Source organism: Suricata suricatta, chromosome 10 (genome assembly GCF_006229205.1).
Source record: "Suricata suricatta isolate VVHF042 chromosome 10, meerkat_22Aug2017_6uvM2_HiC, whole genome shotgun sequence".
NCBI lineage: Eukaryota > Metazoa > Chordata > Mammalia > Carnivora > Herpestidae > Suricata > Suricata suricatta.
In genome coordinates, this window is record NC_043709.1 from 71,586,696 (window position 1) to 71,598,767 (window position 12,072).

General features: G+C 34.3%; 1 protein-coding gene across 3 annotated transcripts in view; it reads right to left on the reverse strand.

Annotated features, from left to right (window-relative positions):
- CNTN1 (contactin 1) overlaps positions 1-12,072 on the reverse strand; it is a 351,259-nt gene that overhangs the window by 150,233 nt on the left and 188,954 nt on the right. For all 3 annotated transcript variants that reach the window (XM_029953985.1, XM_029953984.1, XM_029953986.1), the window contains exons 3-4: positions 8,693-8,825; positions 7,272-7,304 (exon numbers count right to left, since the gene is read on the reverse strand). In XM_029953985.1, the coding sequence (XP_029809845.1) occupies positions 7,272-7,304; positions 8,693-8,753 (94 nt within the window). In that variant the 5' untranslated portion in view covers positions 8,754-8,825. The remainder of the gene's footprint in view (positions 1-7,271; positions 7,305-8,692; positions 8,826-12,072) is intronic.

Here is a 12,072-nt window from a genome sequence, read left to right on the forward strand (position 1 = left end):
GGAAGGAGGATATTCTTACATAAGATCACTAAAAGGTCTCCGCTAGAGCAAAGCCATGAATTATGTCCCCCCCCATTTATTTTTTAAGAGAGAGTTTAAGGTGAACACCACAGAGACGTTTTTGTCTTCTCTAACAACAACCTTGAAGATGAGAGCTTTGTTCCAGGTTCCCTTAATAAGTAGTTTTATTATTATATTATTTAAATCCTGCCTCAGTAGTATTCACAGTGTCTTTGAAAAAATTATTTAAACTCTCCAAGCCTCAATATCGCCCTTCATAAAATGAGGATAATAAAGTCTATCCCATTAAGACACTGAGAGAATTATTTTGAGACAATGTGCATAAGACAGCAGTGTACCTGGCTCAGAGTCAGCATTCAATAAATGATTTTGCCAATGTTCTCATGAATTTGCCAATCTTTTCAAAATTTAATTTATACATCTTCTGTATGTCTTATGTATGTGTCATATGTACATGTATATGTATGTATTTATATATCAACTCATGAAATTTCTAAAAGCAAGAGGCCACATTTTATTCACTCTTGTTCTAGTGTCATTAGTGTTGTAGCAATACCTACTTGTGTACTGTAGCTGATTAATAAATCCTCAGGTTAGTTTCTCCTAGTATGAAGCAATAATCTTTCTAAACTTGCCTGAAATGTTTCAAAAGGAGATGACTCATTTTTAGTTGGAATTGCTGAAATTACCATTCAAGAATTTATAGACCTCAGCTACATTCCATATCACCATTCTGTTTCAGAGAACAAACTGCTGGATCAGAATCCGAGGAACCAGAGTAACTAGCCAGACTTAGTTCCATCAATGCACTTCTCCAAACAGTTGTTTTATGCAAGCTATTTGTTTTACATGGAGTCAACATTTAAAAAAGAAAGGAAGGAGCAAGGTCATATGTCCTAAGGGTCCAACAGGCCTAATATAACCGTAAATAAGATCACAAATGTGACGTATTCACAGAAGCCCTCTGCTAATGACTGTGAAAGTCCTGCTGTGAGCAGTGTCTAGTTCCATAACCTTCTTGAGGTTGTAAAAGCCAGAAATGCATCTGCTTCACTTTGAATAATTTTTCTGATGATGCCCAGTATTTCCTGGCCTTTTGGGATGTAATCACACAGCAGGGGAAATGAGGAGTAAATTCCAAATCTGTGATAACTAGAGACTTTCATTTGGATGTAGGCTCTAGATTTTCCAATCTCTGAAAGTAACGACCTTGTGTTTATCCATGATAAAAATCATATGCCATTTTTCTTCCCACTCTGGACAACTTTATAAGCTCTTCCTTGAGTCTCTCCCAATTGCACAGCTTTTCTGATTGGAACAATTTAGTAACACCTGCTGATCTGGAGATGCTTTGTTTCTTCCTAATTCACATGAAAATGCTTACAACAACAAGCAGAGAAGTGCAATTTTATCAATATTTTTAGCTTCTCTCCTTGAAGACAAGATGACTACTATTTTAACCCTATCTTTGATCAATGACAATGTTAGTGTGAATTTTTCAAACAATTTTTTAAAAATTTAAGTAGACTAGATATGTAGAGTAAAAGTAAATATTATTTACAGGAGTTTAATGCTCATAAATATGCTCTACATACATTGTATTTATATAACAATTCTGATGTTTATGTCATTACTGTTACTACCAATGCATGAGATCCTTAAATTTAAGGAGAAATGGATGTTTTATGCAATTATTCATATAATTTAAGCAGAAGATCACTGATCTGCACTGGATTGGATCTTGAGTTTCCATGTGTTACATCAGTGGTAGCATAAGCATTTCAGCTAGTCACCTGGGAGGCCTTTGATGAACCTTAGTTCAGTCAGTGACTTAAATCTGATCTTGGGTATGGCAATGGATTTTTAGACAGAACACAAAAAGCAAGATTCATTAAAGAAAAAAAAGACAAGCTGAATTCTATTAAAATTTTTTAAAAGTCTATTCTGTGAAAGATACTCTTAAGTGAATCCCAGGTCTTCAAGATCAGGGGTTTTCCTTCAGATTTTTTTCCAACTTATATTCCATAAGCAGCTAACTGGAGAGACTTTCAACTATCTAAATCCTTGTTGTATTTATTAAGAGGGATAGATTAGTGATTGCTCATTGTTTCACAAAATTTGTCCTAATCTCAACAGGTCCAGGTTTGTAATATCTGGCCCATCTAATATCTGCTTCTCTAGTGCCCCCTGTCGGTGCCATGAGAGAGATTGTAATAATCACAAATCCTCAATTTATAATTTCATTAGCTTTCTTGAAAACAACTACTTTTCTAACTCTGAAGTAGAGCTATGTTCATTCTAAATTGGCTTTAAATTATTTAAAGTGCTGTATGGTATGGGGACACCTGGATGACTCAGTCAGTTAAGCATCTGACTTTGGCTCAGGTCATGATCTCACAGTTTGTGAGTTCAAGCCCTGCATCAGGCTCTGTGCTGACAACTCAGAGCCTGAAGACTGCTTCGGATTTCATGTCTCCCTCTCTCTCTGTCACTCCCCAACTGGTGCTCCCTCGCTCTCTCTCTCTCTCTCTCTCTCTCTCTCTTTCTCTCTCTCTCTCTCTCAAGGTCTCTCAAAAATAAATAAACATGAAAAAAATAAAAAAAAATAAATTACTGTATGGTACCTTCAAATTCAACAAAGAAGTAATCAGATATCTATGTGAAGGTAGAGATTAAGTTGGTAGACTTGTGTGTTTTAATTAAATGTATAATCTTAAATTTCAAATTTCATTTGATAGTGTATCTTTTGATTTTAAGGCATATGCTTTTGAGATAAAAGTTGGCCAGCTTTTAGAAAACTGAGGATGTTTCAAGTTGTTTCTTCATCTTGATCATAAGTATTAAAAAATAAGGGTTTTTTTTTTTTTCAGAAAAGATACCAGGAGTGAAAATTTCCATGGAAAATAATCAAATGTCATATACTTATAATGATGAGACTATATCTATTGCCAGGCAATACCTCAAGGGGTACATGTGAAAGATTAAACACTGTTTGGATGAAGGGAGTTGAAATTTATATGACAAACTGGATAATATTAGTAGTATCCCATGCTATTCTTGTTTTTCCAAGTAGTCTTCATAAGCTATATGTATATTTCTTCATGTTCCACATCCATCTGGCCTTTATAGGAACAGACAACAAAACACTCAGGGGACAAAAATATGAAGCTAATTTCCACCAAAATTTTGGATTTATTTTTCACACCAAGAGAACACTGCATTTAAGATAGTTTCCTTCTCTCATTCCCTAGGTCAAAAGCAGAATAGGACATACTTCACATCACAGTAGTATTCCTGGTTAAGTATTATTTTATAAGCATAGGTTTCTTGCTTTGTAAAATGTTCAGGTTTAATTAATATATACCATTAGACGGTTGAGCAATTACTGTATATATTTTATTTGGGGAACATATTTGGGTCCTTGAAAGATAAATTACCAAAAACAAGCTTTTGAATAGCATGGACATGTGGTGAACCTCTGAATGTTATCCCCACAACCTCTTTGAAGAGTATTTGAGCTCATCATTCTGTTCACTCAACCACAGCACTGAGATCAAGGGAAAAGAAATTTCTGGGAGGATACAAGGCTCATCAAAGCATTCATCAATGCCAGCATTACAGTCTTAGCCAACAGAAAATACGGCCATCTTACTGGTTTTTCTATAGCCAGGAAAGTAATTAGATGATAAATCACGGTGCCATGGATGTATTATGAGGTTATGGGCACTCAAGGAATAGGTGTTATATTTCAGAAAAAGAGGATCAGCTTTTAAATATGTGCCATTTTTCTGACCAGGTAGATTCTTCTAAAAAGAAGCACAAAATTATAGATGACTTCTCAAGCTAATTGAAGACATTTCATTTCACTCTTTCTTTGGGTTTGCTCTTAATGGAAAATCATCAGTTTTCTACCATATAACGTTAGTCTTTTGCAGAAGTGTGTTCATTTCTTTAACATTTATTTATTTATTTATTTATAGAGTGCAAGTGCAAGAGAGGGGCAGAGGGGGAAAGAGAAAGTGTGAGACTCTTAAGCAGGTGTCACGTTCAGTGCTGAGTCCAAAGTGGGACCCGATCCTACATCCTTTGGGATCATCGCCTGATCTAAAATCAAGAGTTTGACGCTTAACCAACTGATCACCTTGGTACCCGTAAGTTCATTTCTTAAATTTGACTGTGAAGATTAATAAGAATATAATCATAAGGGGTTATTTGTTATCAAATCTACAAATATGAGAACTGAGAAAGACAGGAAAAAACTACTGCTCTTTCTAGTACCATTCCCAGTTCCCTCACTAACATAATCAGTTGATTCTCTAAGCTGGGATCACCTCACCTCTCATTATGTGGAGATGGTCCACTATAATCTTGCTATTCTATTTTATTTTTGAAAATTGGAAGTATAATTATGACTTGTACTTTAGAGAACTTTTTATTCCCTTTATATCTATTTTGAAACAAAGTCTTTTTCTCATGCTGTAATATGTCATCTCAATCTGTTAGTTATAAAAACATAATTTTACATAAGCATAAGATGAATCTCAGGGGAAAAAACTATTAGAAAAAAGCAATAACAAAAAAATTTTGAACAGAATCTAATACAGGGATTTTTACAATATTTACAGTGTTACAGTGATTACAGGTTGGAGAGTGTTACATGAATCTTGAAATACAATAAATTCTCTAAATGAGACTGTATTTAAATTGTCTCAAGGAATGCTTCTTTCTCCTGTCTTCCTTGTCAACAATTCCCCGCTGATAAGGAAACAAGACTGTTCAGAGCTTTGGCTTTGAATACTTGGGGGCCCCAATTCTTTAGAGTCATGGGTAACTTGTAATACTGTAGTAATTTAGTCTAACTAAACTGTAAAGGAGTTGGTTTGAAGAACCTGTAGCAAGCAAATGAATAGAACAGAGACTAGGGTCGAGTTAGCAGACAGGTTGACTACATTGCTCTTTGCACAGCTTTGCCTGCCCGAGAAGAGCCTACCAAGTCTCTTGACAGCAGCCACATTCTCAACCACTGCTAAAGCCTCTACACCCTGTTTCCCTTAACTCTCCGGGCAATTAAATTAAAAAAGAGGGCAACTGAGACACAGAGGTAAACATGCACAGAGGGAAGATGTGAAGAGACACGGGAAGATGGGTGAACATTGCAGTCAGGCTGCCATGAGCCAAGGAATGTCCAAAGCTAACCAAAGTTGGCAAAGGCAAGGAAGAAGCCTCCTCCTACAGGCTAGAGGGAGCATGGCCTTGATAACACCTTGCTTTAGACTTCTAGCCTCCACAAGTGTGAGATGATACATTTCTATTGTTATAAGCCACCCATGAAGTACGTTATTACAGAAGTCCTAAGCAAGTAATATATGTATTATACTTATCATATACATTGTATAAATACTTACAACTTAAAGGTAACAACAAACCATTGGCCTTTTATGAACTAGTCTTTCCCAAATGTATTTGGTAATAAAATCCTTTCTAATGTAATTCCTACTAAGATCCTGCAGAACAAGGGTTTTCTGAAATGCTTGGAGAAACTGACTTAACACAGCCCACATTTCCCTATCTCTGTATTTTTGTTGCTGTTGTCTCACTTCTGTTATCTGGAATTAGCTCCATTCCTAACTGCAAGATTCCCTTATGTACTACCCCATCATTAAATATTCCTTTTTTCCTCAAGGAAAATCTTTTAAAATGCACATTATATTTTTCTTATAAATTTGCTATCTACTTACTTATTTCCTAGTATATGGTAAGGTTCTTGAAGTCAAGAAACATATCTTACTGATCTTTATATAGTGTCCATGCAGTGATCTCTAACTCACAAGATGGAAACAGAAATGGCTTTGGTGGGATTCATGCTAAGACTTTGCTTTCCCATAATCCTCATGGCAACCTACAGATGAAAGTTCCTCTGACCCACGCTGGCATGAATATTGTTGACTTGGTACGCAAGTGGTAGGCTTGGTTGCTCAGTGAGTCTAAGTTTTCACTCTCCTACCACTATGCAATGGCTTTTAAAAGCTAGTAGTTTTAGTGTGTTCACTGAGCACCTATCATGTAGATCAGTGTGCTAGAAGCCGTCACCAATATTCTTTTTTAGTCCTCACAAGAGTCCTGTGATTTTTATACATGGGAAAGTCAAAGCTCATAGAAGCTGACTAATTTGTACAAGATCACACTGCTGTGAATACTGGATTGAATATGCAAATCCAATTTGGTCTTACTCTAGATTCTATCTTCTCCAGTATACCAAGCTGCCTCTATTTCTGGCAAGAAATGTTCAGTGGTTGAAGTAGAATCTAAATTAGCAGAATTACTGGTTATATTTAATAAATCATAAACAATAAATTCTGTACCATCTGTGGAGTTCTAATTAAACTGAATATTAAGGTTCCAATGTCATTAATGTTAGTTCTCTCTCTTTCAAAAAAGCAAGAGAATTTCTAAAGTAAGTTAGGTGTTTACAATATTTAAAATACTGCTTCAAAACTTAAAGGCATTAAATAGTTACAAAGCATTCGGGGAAAAATAAAGGCCACAGAATATATTTTCTATCGGCTACAATCATCTAATAGCATATTTGTTTGTAGTGTATCCATTCATCCATTTTGGCAATCAAACAAGTTGTTTTATGACCCCAGATAAACCATCTCATAAAATCTCTAAGTGATCTAATTTTATTTGCCTTTAAGTTTATAGAGTTAATAGCTTAAAGTAGAGATAAAATATGGTTCATTTAAGAAAAGTTATTTAAAAAATTTACCCTTGGAGCATCTGGATGGCCCAGTTGGTTAAGTTTCCAAATTCAGCTCAGGTAGTGATCTTGTGGTTTGTGAGTTGGTGCCCCATGTTGGGCTCTGCTGACAACTCAGAGCCTGGAGTCTGCTTCAGATTCTGTGTGTGTCTCTCTGCCCCTCCCAAGCTCGCTTGCTCTCTCGCTCTCTCCCTCTCTTAAAAATAAATATTTAGGGGCGCCTGGGTGGCTCGTCGGCTAAGCCTCCGACTTCGGCTCAGGTCAGATCTCACGTTCGTGGGTTCGAGCCCAGGGTCAGGCTCTGTGCTAACAGCTAGCTCAGAGCCTGGAGCCTGCTTCCAGTTCTGTGTCTCCTTCTCTCTCTGCCCCTCCCCCTCTCATGCTCTGTCTCTCTCTGTATCAAAAATAAATAAAAATAAATAAATAAATAAATAAAATAAATATTTAAACAAAATTTAAAAATTAAAAATTTACCCTTTTATCAACTTACCTCCATGACCATATCTTCTGTACCATGTAAACTCTAAAAAGAAAAGGAAAAGCAATTTTAATCCCAAAGCAGCTCTACAAGCTGTAGTTTCACATGTTATACTCAAGTACTGAGATACGAGTTAATGAAATGACATTTCTGGCCCTTTCTTATTACGGTTGCTGTATCATCGCATGTTGGCAACTACTTATTTCATGTCTTTGCATTTTATAGTCGCATTAAAATTTCTGATCGATAGAATTAGGACAAATTTTTTCAGTACTAATAAGGTTATTCCTTCATTTTATTCACAAAAATAAGACTTAGCCAAAATAATCCAACCACAAAGTTCTTTATTATATTTCTATAATATGTATATAAATATGCACGTAATTGTGTGTGACGGTGTGTGTGTAATTCCTGTGGTTATAGCACTGTCATTAAAATTCTCAAGTACTGATGGAATTATTATGTTTTATGGATTCTGAAATCAGCATAATAAAAACTACTCCCCAAAATAAAATAGCATTTTTATTTCTTTAATAGTAAACAAAAAATACAATAGGATGCCTATCAGGTTCATCATTAAACCAATCAATGGGGACTAATAAATGAACAAAAATTTCCACCTGTGTCTTAAACTTAATAACAACTGAACAAGTATTTATTGAGTTAAGGCAATTGAAAGGAAGGCATTAGAAAAATTGATTGTTAGAAAATGTTTTGCTTTCAGATAAAAATATAATGCCCTCTCCTTTTAAGAAGTATTTCTGAATCCTTTGTAGTTGTCTTTGAAAGACAGAGTTACAGTACTTTTCCTAAAACTGGAGCACTTTCAAAACCGCTTTGTTGTTTTTAATGTCCTTGAACACACTGTAGACTATTTTAAAATTGTTTCTCATAACACCAGCCAGTAGTAAGAATTGAATATTAACATATATAAATATTTTGAAAACAAAGGTAACAAATGCTTAAAGTCTATTACTTTCCAGTTATTTTACTACATTTTACTTTTATTATGCAATTGATGTTACTTAAGGGTACCATATCTATACTGTGAAAATAGTATATAATGGTGAGCTATTGTTTATTTTTTCCAAGGACACATTAAATTATGTCTATTTGTCAAAATTGGCCATAGCAGTAATATTTAGATCTCAGCAATTGACAAATACTACACAGCAGGGTATTTTTCTCTCCTAGAGACCCACTTTTTAAACATTAACTAGCATACCACTACATAAGAGTGATTTAATCTTGTGAAATTTTAATTGAAAATAAAAAGAAAAGGGGATCAGCTTTAATATTTATTAATTTACTTATCTGACACATATGCCAAAAAATATTAATTCTAACTTCATGCACAATATTTAATATGGTGAATACAACATACTGATTATACTGACATAATTTATGGAGAATATCCAAAGGATATTTCTTACCTGATAAGCAGGTTGTAAAAGATATTATTACAAGGTGACTGACCAGCAACCACATTTTCATCTTGTATGCAGTAGAAGTTAGTTTTGATTTTCAAAAAAAGCTTTAGCTTTATGATAGCTGGATAATAAACAACTACATCAAAAACAGAAAAGAAAGAAAAAAAGAAAGAAAGGAAAGAAAAAGACAGGAGAAAGGGGAAAAAAGAAGAACATATGTTCATCATTTGGGGTCAACAACATTATCAATTCTCTTTCATTTTAGTTTTCTTGTTTACAGAATAAGTTTGAGTTTATTTAAACCCATGTATAAGCACCATGTTGTATGAAATGGGTAGACTTGGTGTCGGCTGTTATCAGCTGCCTCCCAGTCCTAACACTTTAGGAACATGAGCAAGTCACTCAGTTGGCGTGTTCTAGCTTCTAACTCTAACAGTTGAGCATAAAGGTACATTTTCTGTAAATAGCACAGTAGTAAACATTTCAATATTGATCAATTTAATTGAAGATCAAGTTTAAGCAAATGGCTGGTAGGAAGATTCAATTAAAGATATGTTTGTAGAAAAGCTTTGTAAACTCGCAGACGTTATACAAGAGTGATGTTAGGATTGCCTGTTGGCTTGTAGAACATTTTTGGCAGTAATGCTAATGTTCAAATACTAAAATATATTGATTAATAACACATTTATCCATCTTCCTCTCCGTCCCTTCTTTATTCATTCAACAAAAAGTAAATTAAATCCTATGTGTCAGCAAGGAAGCATCTAGGTTTTGTGGGGCCAGATCTTTAAAAGTTGGAAATCTGTATTTAAGAACAAGAAGACAAAAAATCACTAAGGTAAACTAAACCACAAAACTATGCAATAGTCTAATTAAAACATCTTGCTTTTCTAAATTTTGCAAACACTTAGGACCATGTGATTACACTGGTGAGGCTTTGTGCAGGGGGGCCTTGGAATAGCCTCTTGAGTGCTATGCACCACAACTTATACTTCTTTAGCTTTGTGGCAAATCCATCACCGTGAGTAAGCGTATAGATAGAGGAATCAGAAAAGACATACCTGGCTTACCCAGAAGAAGTTCACAACTCAGTGGGAACACAGATGTGTACAAAAATCAGTGTGATGGAATAGTTGTTTAGACCTAAATGTGATTAAACTTGAAAACATGTTCATTACTTTACTTAAAAGCATGGTAAAATACATCATGGTGGGAATGGATCTGACTGTGGCAGCCAGAGCATTAAGGTGGACATATTACATTCTTAGATTGGAGTCGTTGGTGACATCAGAACCCAACCTCCTCCTCCTGTAACTCCTTGAGAGCAACATGGTCCAAGGCATTAAAGAGACCTCATCAACTGGGACACAATACGAATTCCAACTTTGAAAGGTATTAAACCATGTTTTTATAGAAGGTATAACAACACTGGGAACTCTCATAATCTAGAGTTGAATTTAAAATTTAAATTAAGATAGATCATGAAAATAATTCTGAAAAGAAAATATCTAATGTTATGATGTTCAATATATGAATATATTTAAACATTTTCTTAAGTACCAAAGCAAAATGATACTAATTGCTTATATCATAAAGACATGTAAAAAAAGTAAGACCTTATTTCCTACTTAATTTTTTCAATGGTATTGAATTTTAAGATCACATTTACACACACACACACACCAATCTGCCAGAATTATAGCATTTGCAGAGACTGGTAAAAATAGTTAGTGGTACTACATGGACCAGGATAAACACATTGTTCTCTTCTGGTATGCAGATTATTCTGCAGTGAAAAATCAATAAAGAATCAATGATTTCAAGAAAAAGTTGAGCAGAATTCTCAACTTTTAAAGAAACATACCAACAGAGATAAAACAATAGAAATGGGTCATATTATCACCAGGAAGTGTTTAAAATATTCTTGCTTGGGTAAAAATATTAACAGTTAAATTTGAAATGCCAGAATCTATAACCAATTTCTTTCTTTTGGACATGGGGGAGAAAGTGAGAACTACAGGTTTGTATAAATTATATTTTCTGGACTTTTAATTTTAATTTTATTTCTTTTACTAAGAGAGAAAAAGACAGAACATTTCTTCAGGAATCAGAGAAATCAATTAAATGATCTATGGGAAGATTTCTAGTTGTTCATTTCTATGATGTACAGTATCATTAGTATCTAAGAATAGACCTAATGTGAAACCTGTATACTTTGTTTATATCTCCTAAAGCTTGTCTAAAAAATGAACCTTTGAGCATTTTCTTGATCTGCTAGATCTTATTTCTTTAAGCGGAATTATGTACACTAATCAGAATGAGTTATTTTTATGAAAAAGAAAAGGTAGAGGTGTCTGGCTAGCTCTGTAGGTGAAGCATGGGACTCTTTATCTCAGGTTCATGAGCTCAAGCCCCATACTGGACATGGAGCTCATTTAAAAAAAAAGAAAAGGAAAGGAAAAAAGAAAGGAAGGGAAAAAATATAGAAAAAAAGCAAACAGATAAACTATGCCAAACTGTTGTGTCAATCACTTATTTTTCATAAAGATTAACTTAAATAATATACTGCAAAATTTTACAGATTATAAAGCATTGCAGTTTAATGTGGCAGTAATTATTGGATTTTAAGTAGTTCTAATTTACCTATTAATGAACTGTTATAATCTGCAAACTCAATAATTCTCACAGCTAATCAACTTTAAGAGCAAGGGATGGAGCAGCAGTTTTGGTATTGAGGGTAGAGGAACCAGCACCGACCAGAGAGAAAAAGAATCAGGTAAATAGAGATAAAGAATGAAGAACAATTTCTGTGAAAGTTTCCTTGAGAATTATAATTCTGAAGAAGTATGTCAACGAGATTTTGTTCTATTTATCTCATTAACTTTACAAGTAGTCTCGGAAAGAAGAGCTGGTCTAAAGGAAGATTAGCTGTGCCCACACAGAGAGAATGATTTCAGAAAATTGGAGGAAAAATACATAAGAATATTCTCGATCTGGAATGTCATTTGACTTTGCCTTCTTATATAACAACCACAGTATGTGGGAAAGTATGGCAAGGCATAGTCAAAAGAGAACAAGAGGAATTCAGCCAGAACTTGTCTGAATTTTGGCTCACCCAGTTTTTATGATAAAAAAAATATTTTTAATTTGCCATATAACTATATTCTCAAAAGAAACATGAATTCAATCACAGATGTTTCAAAAATTCAAAAGTCTCCATATAAGACTGAATGGACATATTAATACAAACTGATTAAATTACTTTTTAGGTCCATTAAATTTCTCCCTTTAGAAAGGGATGAATAGGATAAGGTATCCTGAGTAATTAGAACTCATCTTATCTCCTGCCAGATTTGGATTTTACTAGCTAGGGATGTCACGAA